The 14,256-nt window shown below is 44.4% G+C and overlaps 1 protein-coding gene across 2 annotated transcripts in view; it reads left to right on the top strand.

The window, feature by feature from the left end:
* LOC147701698 (galactoside alpha-(1,2)-fucosyltransferase 2-like) overlaps window positions 1-11,519 on the top strand; it is a 262,962-nt gene extending 251,443 nt beyond the window's left edge. For both annotated transcript variants that reach the window (XM_086930332.1, XM_086930331.1), the window contains one exon: window positions 8,594-11,519. In XM_086930332.1, the coding sequence (XP_086786458.1) occupies window positions 8,594-9,672 (1,079 nt within the window). In that variant the 3' untranslated portion in view covers window positions 9,673-11,519. The remainder of the gene's footprint in view (window positions 1-8,593) is intronic.
* The last annotated feature ends 2,737 nt before the right edge of the window (window positions 11,520-14,256 follow it).

Raw genomic sequence — 14,256 nt, 5'->3', positions numbered from 1 at the left:
CTTTTTGATGACAGGGGAGACCCATGCTTGTTTCCAGCAGGTAGGGACCACAGCTGAGGAAAAGGAGAGCTTAAGTAGAGTGGCCAGGGGAGGGAGAAAAAAGTCTAAGGATTCAAGAAATTTGGCCGGTCTCATGGGATCTGTAGGGGAGCCGGACTCAACCTTTATGCACAGTTTGGCTAGGTCGTCATGGGATATTTCAGATATAAGTGACAGCCTAGAATTCTCGGCCGAAGGGTTAGGGGGGTTAGAGAGCTCAGGGAAGTCCTGTGGGAAGGCATTGTAAATTTTCTTCACTTTTTCTATGAAGAAAGTGGCGAGGTCCTCACACTGTTGTGAAGAGGTGATACAGGATACTGGGTTGGAACTGTTTTGGAGTTTTTGCACTAATTTAAAGATAGTTTTAGTGGGATTGGTGCTAGAATTAATTTCCTTAGCATAGAAGGATGCACGCGTAGTACGTATAGCTTTGTGGTAGAGTCTTGACTTTGACAGGTAGAGGGCTTTATCCCTGTCTTTGTACTCCTTTCTCCAGCGGCGTTCAGCTGTTTTACACTCTTTCCGCATGGTTTTAAGAGTTTCATTGTACCATGGGTTAGAAGGGGAACTACGGGTTTTGGTCCATTTAGCTGGAATTACGGTGTCAAGCCCTTTGGTAATCCTGTCCTGGAAGGCAGCATAGGACGTGTTAATGTCGCTATTCGTAGCAATGTGGTGGAATTCTCCTAAATTGGTGATAAGATCACCAGGTAGAAGTTTATGCCATGGCCTCTTGCAACAGGAATTAGGCGTATTTTTAATGGGCGGTTCTCTAGCCTTCATGGTAAGTCTGATGAGAAAGTGGTCAGTCCAACCCATGGGTTTGGGTAGATCGGCCGTGGCCTCTGGGATGTTGGTAAAGACGGGATCTAATAAATGGCCGGCGGAGTGAGTGGTGGTATGAATGAGAGATTTTAACTGTAGGGCTGTAAGATCCGCCAAAAGATTTTTAATGGTGGGGTCAGAGGTGAAATCAAAGTGGAGGTTAAGATCTCCCAGTATAGTGAAGTTGGGTGAGGACACTACAAGGGTGTGAGCCGCATCTAAAAGTTCTTCAATGAACTTAGAGGTGGGACCTGGGGAACGATAGATATAGAGCCCAGAGAGGGAGAACTGAGGGCTTGTAATGATCTTAAAACGTGCGCTTTCGCATCCCCAGATATCTTCCTTCGTGAAAGAGCAGGTGTATGCCGTTCGATGTATAACAGCTATACCGCCACATTTAGTGTCTCTATTTATAGATTTCATGGATAAGCCCTCAGGCAGCGTGAGGTTCTGAATACTAGTCAGATCATCATGGAGCCAGGTTTCGCATAGAAACATGATATCTGGGTTCTCATCCATTAAGAGAGTGTTAACTTCAGAATGGTGTTGCACTAGGGACCTGACATTCAATTGGAGGACCAGAAGGGAGGTTTTTTTTAACACAATAGCACTATGCCCCCATAAGCCGGGTTTGGGTGTGGCAAAATTACAGGACTTACAGTGCAGGCACGTTTGTCCAAAACAGCCTACTAGCTTGCCACATCTCGTATCAGGATTTAGTGTGAGGAGACGCTCCCTGTCATAACGATATTTATGCTGTGTAATTTGAGCTGGGGGACTGTCGAGAGGCGATGTCCTGGCGATGACGGGCGCAGACGGGCTTGCCGTAGGCGCGCCTTCGGCGCGCAGACGACGCTCCCGCTGCGCTCGTCCGCTGCGCTTCCTCCAAATGCACATGCTTTATAGGAGGGAACAGGCAGGAGGGGGTGTGGCCTCGAGGGGGCGTGGCCCTGTGCACGCCGGTAATGGTGTAAGCTGTAATGATTTGCGAGGGTGTCGCGGCAGCGATAAACTCCGCAGCGCAAGTTGTCTGGCTGGAGGTCTCTGTCCCAGAGCAGATCAGCAGAGAATGAGGGTGAGTTTAAAAAACATACACAAAATGTGACTCTCAAGTGAATATTTTAAAAACAAAGCGATGCAGTAACACTCCCGGCTTCTGCCTCAGGAGTAATGGTATTAGCAGGACGCTCGCATTCAGCGCCTACTTATAGCGTGGAGAGGTGGCGTGGCCTCGAGGGGGCGTGGCCCTGTGCACGCCGATAATGGCGTCAGCTGTAATGATTTGCGAGGGTGTCGCAGCAGCGATAGACTCCGCAGCGCGAGTTGTCTGGGTGAAGGTCTCTGTCCCAGAGCAGATCAGCAGAGAATGAGGGTGAGTTTAAAAAACATACACAAAATTTGACTCTCAAGTGAATATTTTAAAAACAAAGCGATGCAGTAACACTCCCGGCTTCCGCCTCAGGAGTAATGGTATTACTCCTGCTCAAACTAGCATTGCAGCAAGTAGAATATGAAATTCTAATGGGTTGAGCTGTTAAGTCTTTTACAGGAACTGTATCAGCACACTGAACAATACTCAGCGGCTTCTGGGCTTTGACTGAAACAAGTGTAAATCCTGCAACAGTTGACTAGTTTATTGTTGATTAAGTCTTCTTTCTTAAAGTCTTGCACGATTAGGTTGATATAATGAGCAAAATGTGGGACTATAAAGCATCCATTGCTCTGACAATGAATCCAATGCTGCGACCTTTCAGTGGAAGGCATTCATAAACTTTGTAATTAAATTCTTTCAGAATGTTGGGATCTGTATATGATTTCTCTATCAACGATGCAAAAGTTGCATCCTGGTGAATGCCTTGAAAAGCTTCAGCAATGGTAAGACCAGCTTCTAACCTTTGCTTAACCCCTTTAAAGGAGACCCTGTGTGAAACTATGCACATCACTGATTTCCCTGCAGAATTACAGGGAACGAATTTGTGACTCTTGACACACCACGAATAACGCAACAACATAATGTAAAAAAGAGCTCACCAAGATAAAAAATGCTAGTACAACAATAATGAAATACTGAGAACACATTCAAATAATGTCAAAGAATCCGTCAACTACAAAAAGCATTTAATGCACTAGACAAAAATCACCAATGCAAAATACATTTAAAACATAAAGAAAACTTAAAGGAAAACCAATCACCCAAATACAAAAAATGACAGGCAAGCACGTGGGAAAGAAGGTAGCTGGGAACAAATGAAAATGTCTGGTAACATGGGCAGGATGTCTGAAACACCCCAATTCTAGTCACCAACATGAATACAAGACCTTCCATGTTGGAAGCCGAAGTCCCAGTCCTGCACTACTGTCAACAAGTGCGTGACCTGGGGCTCCTCGCTCAATGTTAGGCCAAGTAAGGACACCGTTTGAGATAGCCCTGCTCACCCTTTAGTAGCTTGGCACAAGCAGCCATGCTTATCTTCAAGGCATAAGTGTTCTGTATGTGCAACCACACCACAACAACACCTGATGACACCACAAATGGATTCCACACGAGTTTGATAAAAACGAGTATAACTTTATACAAAAAGATATACAATCAGAATAAAGGGTAATACTCATTCCGGCTGGCTGGTAGGTTCAAATCCCAACCACCGCTTTCAAAGTGCTATGCTGGTCGCAATGCTAGAATCACACACGTTGCGATAGACAAACAATAGTGCACTGCAAAACAATACAATCCTGTGCTGGGCACAGGAGAAATAATACAATGCGTAACGATACACCCCGGTACCAGCAATGTAAGAAATAATGAAATGCGTACCACTACATTCATGTACTGCGCAATGAAGGAATAATTCAATGCGTCGCACCCCAATCACATACTTTGCAATGAAAAATTAATGCAATATGGGCCGCTACAATTATGTACTTTGCAATTAAGGAATAATGCAATGCGTAACTACAATCATGCACTTTGCAATGATGAAATAATGGCAATGCGGGCCGCTACACTCTTGTACTTGGCATGGGGGAAATAATGCAATTAGGCAATGATAATGTCTGGCGTCCTAAGACAGTCCGGCAGTTCCTTAGCAGCAATATTGGCAATGTGTATTACGACAATCAGCCTCTTCAATAACAGTTGCCCCCCACATGGTTCAATGATGACACAGAGTACAGCTTCTCACTTTAGCCCCTGTACTGCCGCCCGATTTCATCAGTACGGGCCCCACTCTGAGCCGAAGAAAAGGCTCACATCGTCGGAAGGACTGAGAGGCAGAACGAGTGTCCCTCCGAACCCGCACCCCACCCAGGTAGTAATCCACATTACCTGGGGGCGCGACCCCACTCTCCTCTCCTCCTTCCTCGAACTGGGCCTTCCGTGCAGAACTCTCTCAACGGGCCTTAGCGGCTTAGCCTGGCAGCTCAGCTTCTCTGGGGCTGCCAGTCCAGCAGCAACTGTTAGGAAGGTCTCAGGTGGCCGCAGGGCAAAATACCCCAAGGCCCTGAGATTACTTTTACTGTGGGTGCACATTCACCACCGCACCCTCCGGGTCTCTACTGGCACAAAGCCATGCACACAACACTGATGGGACTTCACGTTGACTCCGAGTGCACGCTCACCAGGCACTCCTTCCTGCAGTCTCAGTTGGCACCAAGACACACGCACCGCGCTGCAGAGACTCACTTTCTTCGGATGCACACGATGATCAGCCTATCACCTCCACAGTCCTAGGTTGCACCAAAGCATTCACACTGCTTTACTGAGACCTACTCCAACTCCGGTGCCCCGATATCCAGGCGCTCTTCACCAACGCCTTCTGCCGCACCACGACACGCTTTCCGTGTCTGAGCCTCACTTCTCCTCCGGTGCACTCCATAACCAGTAGCTCCTCACCAACGCCTTTGTTGCACCCCGACACGCACCCTGCGTGCCCAAAACTCACTCCACTTCCGATGCACATGTTGGTCAGGCGCTCCTCTCCAGCTCATCCCGTGCATAACAACACGCACCCTGCGTGTCCGAGACTCCACCTCTGGTGCACACGCCGCCCAGGTGCTCCTCACTAGCGCCTGCGGAGCACCACGACATGCACCCTGCGCGTCCCAGTCTCACTTCAGCTTGGGTGCACACGCTGACCAGGTGCTATTCACTAACGCCTGCGGTGGACCACGACATGCACCTAGCACGTCTGAGACTCACTTCACCTGCGAGGCCCATGTTGGCCAGGCGCTCTTCACCTGTGCTTCCTCTGCACCATGACACGCACTCAGTGCGTCCGAGTCTCACTCATCCCTCGTGTGTCCAAGATTACAGGGCACTCCTTCCGAGGGTCTCAAGCTGCCACAACACACACCCACCCTGTTGCTTGAAACATCTACTGAAACTTTTATGTTCCTGAGTTTCGAAACAGGGAGCCAGCTCATGTCGGGTCCTTGGGATTACAAGACAGAGCACAAAGCACACTCTCCATCAAGCAGTGGGACCCAGCGCCTCCAAGCACAGTTCCAACAGCCTCATCCTTGGTTAGAACAGCAAACTGCAGACCAGCCCCAGATCACGAAGCAAGGGCCGATCTTTCCCCAGCAGCCTCTTCAGTTGCTCCTTCCTTAGCAAAGGTTCCTTTTGACCATGAAATGGGTCCAAACCTTTTCAGTCTCAATCCATTTCTGTTTCATTCCAACGTTCAGGGGTTTCAGCTCTCATAGTTCTCTCCCTTAAAGTCTTTGAAGTTTGTTGTGCTCAGGGGTCCTGATGCCTCCCTAAATCAGTTCTGGGTGTCTCATTCCCAGTGTCACCTCTCTCCCTTTGATACTGGGGGTCTGGATCCTTACTCCCTCAGCAGGAGATGGGTCAATTGGTTTATAGCACCAGCCCAGCCCTTTTCACCTCCTGGGCTTCTCCTCCCCCTGCTCTCCAGATGTAGGGCACCCTGGTGCCATCTCATCCCCTCCCTGGTTCAAGACCTCTCCCAGCTCCTCTCAACTCTCAGATCCAGACAGTCAATCCACATTAAGCACAAAACTCAGCCACTTTCTAAAAGAGAGGTTTCTGTACACACAGTGCCAAAACCATTTTCATAGAAAGATGTGTTATGACACTATGAGTTCATACATACTAAACTTCACCTCTCCATTATAACCTTACAGGAAACTAGGCTACCAAAACACAACACCCAGCCTCCCCCATTCTATCCAATGGGCAGAATAGCCTTTCAGCAGTGAAAAATGAAATGGTGTGTTTTTCACTGTCAGGACATAACACACTCCTTAGTATATGTCCTGCCTTTTACTTACACAGCACCCTGCTCAGGGGTTACCCAATGTGTTTGAAAAAGGGAAAGTAAGACCTGACAAGTGGTTACACTTGTCAGGACAACATGCTAACTTAGCAAACTGCGCGCAGGCCCTCCACTCCAGGCCAGAGTTCCCCTTCTCTGTGCACTTTTGCATTATTAGCCCTGGCACACGTAGAGCACATCACTAGGGACTTTACTAGTAAGGCAAACATACCAATCATGGCCAACCAATTACCATTACACTTTACATAGGGAACACTTGTACATTGACACTGATCAGCAGTGGCAAAGTAACCAAAGTGTCTAAAAGCAAAGGAGGCTGAGGCAAAAAGTCAGGGGAAATCACACCAAGAGATGCTAGGTCTACCAATCCACAAGCCCCTGAAATATTAAAAAATCTCAATCACGGAAAAAAATAAAAAAATAGACCATGTATATAAAATCAGGGCTCCTTCCTTCAAACTTTTCCATTATCCATTAATCCCACATGAGCCTGCCTGTCGCCCCGCCTTCCCCCCAGTTCCAAACTACGGACTATCCAGCAAAATACAAACAAAAGTGAAAAACAAAAATAGTGGTACCTGCCAATAACAAACATTTAGCAGGTCTCCAATGAATTTACATGTTTTTCCTAAAACAGTAGTGATTTTGCGGGTGGATGGTGCGGCAGAGATTGTAGACAATGGAAGAGTGATGCTCTTCCTTCAAAATCCAAATCCAAACAAAAAATGCATTTCATGCTCAAAATTTAAGCAAATGGTCTGCTCAGTTAAAAAAATTAGCTTGAAATTAATTTTCAAGTTAGTGCACACAGATTGACAGCACAGGACCCGTGGGCAATCACAATGCAAGCAGCTACATTTTAGGGATTGGTGGAACTCACAAAGTTTTAGTCTGTGGAATTCCCCTGAGTTACCTAAAACCTCTGCGAGATTCTGCGGAGTTCCACAAGCAACAGGATTCTGTTCTGTCGCGCTGCTCGCACTGATATTTAGCACTATCAGCTTGTCTCATGCTGTAAAATTAGTTCGAACGGCACTACACAACGCACCAGAGGGTGTTGCTTCTTTCTGCCACTCAAGTAGAGTTTGTCAAAGGGAGTGGTAGCGACGTGCCACGACCACCCGCATTAAGAAATCTCGGGAGAGGCGGTCTAGTGCTCTTTTTGTTCTCGCTTGTCAACTTAACGTTGGCGAACCATGCTTGACAAAAATGATACATGCAGGAGTTCGAGCATGGTGCACTGCAGTTGCTTTCACTAAGTATGGAACTGATCAGCAGTGTCACCTGTAAAATGCTGAAAGACCCTAAATTACATAATGGGCTTTGATCCATTTTTGGTAGCTACTTTCTGGCACGAGGCGAGCTACCAATAGAAATATCTGTTTTGGGAAAAAAGGCAGTAGTAAGTTGGATAGTGTCTCATACGTAGGCGATATGCAGCCAGCAAACATTGACTTAAAGTTAAACTGTAATGTCTTTAAGGGACACCTATCAATACCTTCCTTTTACCACTGCACCTAAGCACACATGCCCTGTAACAGAGTGACTCTAAAATCTTCTAGTACTACATACCTAACCCCAGCTTAATTCTGATTTGGGCATTTAAACTGCTGATCCGCCCTCCCAGTTCCTTTTTTCCTGCCTCCCCTTCCACCACTACCAATGCAAAGGGCTTGCCCCCTCGTGGGCGTCAACATATAACCAGTGGGAGTCTGTAATTTGTGCATAACATGGGCTGGAGTACTTTCTTATTACAGGTGCGTTCTGATTAACAATACACCTGGAATATGAAAAAGACAACACTAGTCACTTGCATATTAAAAGCAGTTAGTGACATCCCAGTGCAAGCATGTCTCGTGGTGCCAGTATGATGGTCCCCATCAACCCCCTCTTTGACCACTGGGAGGAGGAACCCTTTGCAAAGAGCACAGCAGCTTCTCAATCTGAGAGAAGATGGATGCACTGGCGCCTGTATAGGAGGCGGAGCCGGAAGAGGTCATTTGACCAGCAGAGCCATGTGAAACCTCAAAGAGCATGTTAGCTGCCTCCTGAGCACTCATTACATGAAACTGAATACCCATTGCTGGGTAAATTGTAAGGATATTGCATGTCATTTGGGAGTTTCAATCATTCTTCACCCTCATGCTTTTATGTGAAAATGGAACTCCTCAGTGACTTGCAGTATCCTTATAATGTACACCTGGGGAAAATGATCTCATGTATGTTGCTTATTGCACCATGCTATGGATAGTGCTTCGATGCATTTCAAAGATAGGTTTGTTCTATATAATTATTAGATTAAAACAAAGACAGAAAACACCAATTGCAATAAACTTGGGGGAAATTCAAAAATTCACATATGTTGATGCTCATCCAAAGGAGCTGGATCTACTTTCAATGATGTGAATTCTTCTTTTTTTCATTTCTTTCAGACCTCTTCAACCAGAACACAGGGGACCAACCAAGAATGGAGAAATGGTACCTGAAACGCAAGTTTGGCTTCCTCTTACTATCAATCTTTGTAACAGGAGCAGTGGCGTTCATGTACAGAGTACAGACGCGTTTCTCTTTTGTAATGCTGAAAAAAGGCATATTTAAAGTCCCTGAAGCTTCACCTGCGGGTGTGAAAGAAGAGACCTGCAATGAGGTGTGCAGAAGAGAGACGGGGATATGGACCATAAGACCTGATGGGCGGCTGGGAAACCAGATGGGAGAATATGCCACCTTGTATGCCTTGGCCAAGATCAATGGGCATCCGGCGTACATAATGCCAGAGATGCATGACCTTCTCAGCCCCATCTTTAAGATCTCACTGCCTGTGCTGGACATGAAAGAATACTATTCAATGCCCTGGACTGAGTACTGGCTTCACGACTGGATGTCGGAGGAGTATAAGCACATTGAAGTAAAGAATGTGATGTTGACTGGCTATCCTTGTTCATGGACCTTCTACCATCACATTCATGATGAGATCCTCAAGGAGTTCACCTTTCATGACTTTATCACAGAGAAGGTCAACAATTACTTGGAAGAGGTGAAGGGTTATCGAAAGAATGTGACCTACATTGGAATTCACGTACGTAGAGGGGACTATGTCCGTGTCATGCCCAATACTTGGAAAGGGGTGATCGCTGACAAGGGCTATTTGGAGAAGGCAATGGCTTATTTCCGAAAGACATACCAGGAGCCTGTCTTCATGGTGACCAGCAATGGGATGCAGTGGTGCAAGGACAACATTGACAACTCTAAAGGAGATGTCTACTTCTCGGGTGATGGCATTGAGTCTTCACCAGGAAATGATTTTGCCCTACTCGCCCACTGTAACCACACCATCATGACCATAGGCACCTTTGGCTACTGGGCAGGATACCTCGCCGGTGGAATGACTATCTATCTCTCTGATTTCACCTTGCCAGATTCGCCATTCCTGAAAGTCTTCCATTATGATGCAGCTTTCCTCCCACATTGGATGGGAATTCCTGCTGATCTCTCACCTCTTAAAGGAAGGTGAATGGTGAGGGAGCACTCTAGCTTTTGTGAATGTTCCTGGTGTTGGTAAGGAACAATAGGTCTGATGGGAACACAGTAACTTCACTATTTAAGCCCACTTAACTTCAACCAAGCTTTGAATGTTGTCTTCAATTTTTAATGAGTACCATTTTCACAGCCCACTCCAACACAAACTTAAGATATAAGGAGGAAATGTGTATTCAGATACCAAGGACTGCTCAGGGACAGCTGTCTCTTAGAAGACATAAAATGCGCGAAACGTAATGCTAAAGAGTAATCTTTTTATACCATAACTTTATGAATGCAGGTACCTTCTCCCTCTAAAAAACCCTGTAAGGACCACTGCAGTGTTGCACTTTGTCTCTCTTTCATTTTTTAAATTGTACGCCTCTCTTTCAAACTGGTAAACGGGCAATTCCATTTATAAATACTGACCACTGTGCATTGTCTGACATCTTTTAAAATCTTCAGAGAGGATTGTTCAAATTATAGGTATTAAATTCAATATTTGAAATATCCATTTAGTGCCGGAAAGAGACCTAGTAATTGCAGTCCATCAACTTCTAAAAAAAGTCAGGCAGAAATTAGACAATTGAGAGATTATGAGCAGGGCCACTTAATTCACTAATAGTGCAATAAGAGCTCATTCTAATAAAAATATATATATTTAGAAAAAATACAAGATCATGTTAATATATGAAGGTTCATTTACTCTTAACTAGTTCGAGTCTTCATTCAAAAAACTGGACAGCGAAGTTCAACCAGCAAGTGTTTTTGCCCTCATGGGTCTGAAAATGAATTGGCCCCATAAAAGTGTGAGTCTCATATGGTCTGCAAGAAGTGGTGAAAACGGTAGCTCATTATCGAATACTCAGACAAACTAGCAGACTGTATGGGATTATGGACTTGTTGAATTATTACCAAGTTTGCTACCCGACACAGACACAAAACAGTAAGCCTTGAAACAGCCCGTTATTGGAAAATAAATTCTTAGTCACTACTCATAATCTCCCAGTTGGCCATTTTCTAGAGCATTTAGGGCTTTAGTCTGTCTGCAGACTGTTCTGGGACAACAAAAAGTATGTTTTGCAGAACTCATTACCGGCAGATTAGTAGAGGACTTCTGAGCCTGTATGCCTTACAGTTTTTCAACTTACAATCATTGATACCTCAATAAATACAATCAGCTTTAAATCAGGATCTTGATCAGACGTGTACACTGAGGAAGAAACTTGGGAATCATACATCTTACTTTTTAAATAAAGTGTTGATGTGATGTGTGCAGTGCATCAAGTCATGGCAGCATCAGTCATATCCTCTTGCAAATAAACCCTGGTGCTTCAGTGCATGCTTCCCTTCATTAAGCATCCCTCGGTGCAGCACTGCCTTGCATGGGAGTGAATGGAGACTGCACCTGCTGTAAGGCACAGATGCCTATTTGACAAGCCCAGCCTTCCTCACACAATGGGAATTTACTTATGACCTACCTCCTTCAAAAGAAGGAGCTCTGTCTAAGAGATCATTTGACTTTCAACCATCCGTTGATCTCCAGAGAGGCTTGTGTTATACAACTACCTCTCCGTATACAAATGCATACATACATACATACATATATAAGAGTATACGTCTCCAGCTTGTTCAGAGATGTAAGCATTTTTTCAAATATGGAGAGCAGAACAAGTTGACCAAAAAAGTACAACTTCCCATCCTTTTGAATGACTGGTGAGGTCTAGGGTATGAGGGCAAAATGCAGAAGGAAGAAAGGTGGGTCTTCCAAGACACATAGCCATCCAGTTCAGACCTGGAAGTAATCAATGCGTTGCTGGTCTGCGCATTGCATTTCCCAACGTGTTTATTTGAGTCCAACATTGGCAAGTATTGAGCATTATCTGTGTTCTGCTCTTCAATGGAAGAGTCCATCATGTGCTGTGTCCGGTCACGATTACAAGTCAAACTTCAATTCTTCCTCGAAGGGAGTTACTTGTAGAGATATTTTTTTTTGGTATCTCCCGCCGGGTGGAAAACTCCAGATTAATGGAGCTTGGGGAATATCATGATAGAATTTGCGTTTTTGCAATGATTCTTGCATATTTTTGACTGGTATTTTACCCATAGACTACATTGACACCAACATCTTCAGATCAAATAATTGTGACTTCAAAGTTTGCCACGGTCACGTTAAACCATTGAGGGACTTAGCTCCTCTCAGGATTTCTAGGGCACTCAGAATGAAGCCCATGCTACCCCGGCCGCGGCCCGTGGAGGGAGTTCCGTGAGGCAGGTAATGGAGTGGGGGAGGGGCAGGGTTGGGGGTGGTAAACACCGGAATATGGATGATTGCATGTAAGTAAACAATTAAATTAATAAAACAAATTTCGTTGCACGCCCTGCATCGCGATGCAGGGCGCGCTCCGAAATTCATTTTATTAATTTAATTGTTTACTTACCTGCAATCATCCATTTTCCGGTGTTTACCACCCCCCACACTGCCCCTCCCCCGCCCCACCTGCCTGCTCCACGGAACTCCCTCCACGGGCCTCGGCTGCGCCACCCAGATAACCTGAAGGTAAAGCCTGACTAAGGTAGCAGCACTTCAGCACTGAGATGTCCATCCATCCATTTCCAGGCTTTTTTTTTTTGTGTATAGGTGCATACATTCTTATTTCTTGAAATGAAGTAATCAAGAGAATTATCTCAAAAAGCACTAGCAAACATTAACTTTTTATGGCTTTGTTTTGTTTGAAAAGAATAAATATTGTATTTATTGACCAATCTGTGAGTTTAGAGTGAAAACAAATGTACTGTGTATTTATCTTGAAAATGTTACGGACGATGGATCACTGACATAATATCGAGTATATAAATATCCCCATACACAAATATTGATGCAAAAATATTGATATCCAAAATATCGCCATCCTATCTTTAAAATGTGAAATACAAATATATTGAAAAGATAATATGTAAATGTAAATGGATACTTGTATAGCGCACTACTCACCTGCAAGGGTCTCAAGGCGCTTGTACGAATACCGCTGTGGAACCCATCCTGGCTTTCCCTATGAGGCATCTACTCCTGGGCACCCCCAAGGTGGAGCCCAGGCATCCTTAGCGTTGTGGGGGCCGTTGTGGAGATTAAGCAAGCTATTGCCCAGAGTTGCAGAGTGGGACTCCATGATTGGAATAGGCACTGAGGCGAGAATTACCAGGTCTGTGGAATTTTTGAGCCCAAGACCCGCTGAGGCAGGAAATTGAACCCTGGTCCCGGGCTAGACTTCTGCATCAGGGTCTGCCGCTCCAACCATTGAGCCACACTTCTCCACTATATTATAGATGCAAAAAATATCGATGTACAAAATATCGTTTTTTATATTTAACAAATAATGTTAAATAAATTAAATAATAAAATGTACTTAAAAAAATATTTACATGTAATGTACATTTTAACAAATAAAATAAATACATTTAATTAAAAAATGTAAACGTACATATTTAAAATGTAATATATAAATGTATATTTACTGTAAAACAATTCATGAAGGAATATGTATATAAATATATATATACATACACCTATAACATGAAATCTAATAAAAAACATTATATTATAAATTAAATTATTAACATATTTAATAATTTTTAAACTTACATTTTGCAGTCCATTGACTGCAACAGTGGAAAAAGTGTTGAATAGCATAGAGGTAAAAATTACTATTCCCTCTCCAGTGAATGCAACAGTAGGGAAAGTGTTGGATAGTGGAGAGAAAAAAATACTATTCCCACTCCAGTGAGTGCAACAGTAGGGAAAGTGTTGGATAGCGGAGAGGAAAAATTTACTATTATCACTCCAGCCAATGCAACAGTAGGGAAAGTGTTGGATAGCGGAGAGGTAAAAATTACTATTCCCACTCCAACTACTGCAACAGTAGGCAAAGTACTGGATAGCGGAGGGGAAAAAATGTCCAGTTAGTGCAACAGTAGGGAAAATGTTGGATAGCGGAGAGGAAAAAATTACTATTCCCACTCCAGTGAGTGCAACGGTAGGGAAAGTGTTGGATAACGGAGGGTAAACATTTACTATTCCCACTCCAGTGAGTACAACAGTAGGGAAAGTGTTGCATAGCGGAGAGGTAAAAATTACTATTCCCACTCCAGTTAGTTCAACAGTAGTGAAAGTGTTGAATAGCGGAGAGCTAAAAATTATTATTCTCACTCCAACTACTGCAACAGTAGGGAAAGTGTTGGATAGCGGAGGAGTTATAATTACTATTCCCACTCTAGTGAGTGCAACAGTAGGGAAAGTGTTGGATAGCAGAGGGGTAAAAATTACTTTTCCCACTCCAGTGAGTGCAACATTAGGGAAAGTGTTGGATAGCGGAGGGGTAAAAATCACTATTCCCACTCCAGTGAGTGCAACAGTAGTGAAAGTGTTGGATAACTGAGTGGTAAAAATTACTATTCCCACTCCAGTGAGTTCAACAGTAGGGAAAGTGTTGGATAGCGGAGAGGTTAAAATTACTATTCCCACTCCAGTGAGTGCAACAGTAGGTAAAATAATGGATAGCGGAGGGGTACAAATTACTAT

Source organism: Lissotriton vulgaris, chromosome 7 (assembly GCF_964263255.1).
Source record: "Lissotriton vulgaris chromosome 7, aLisVul1.2, whole genome shotgun sequence".
Lineage (NCBI taxonomy): Eukaryota > Metazoa > Chordata > Amphibia > Caudata > Salamandridae > Lissotriton > Lissotriton vulgaris.
The sequence above is the reverse complement of the archived record's forward strand: the minus strand, read 5'-3'. Positions and strand labels throughout refer to the sequence as shown.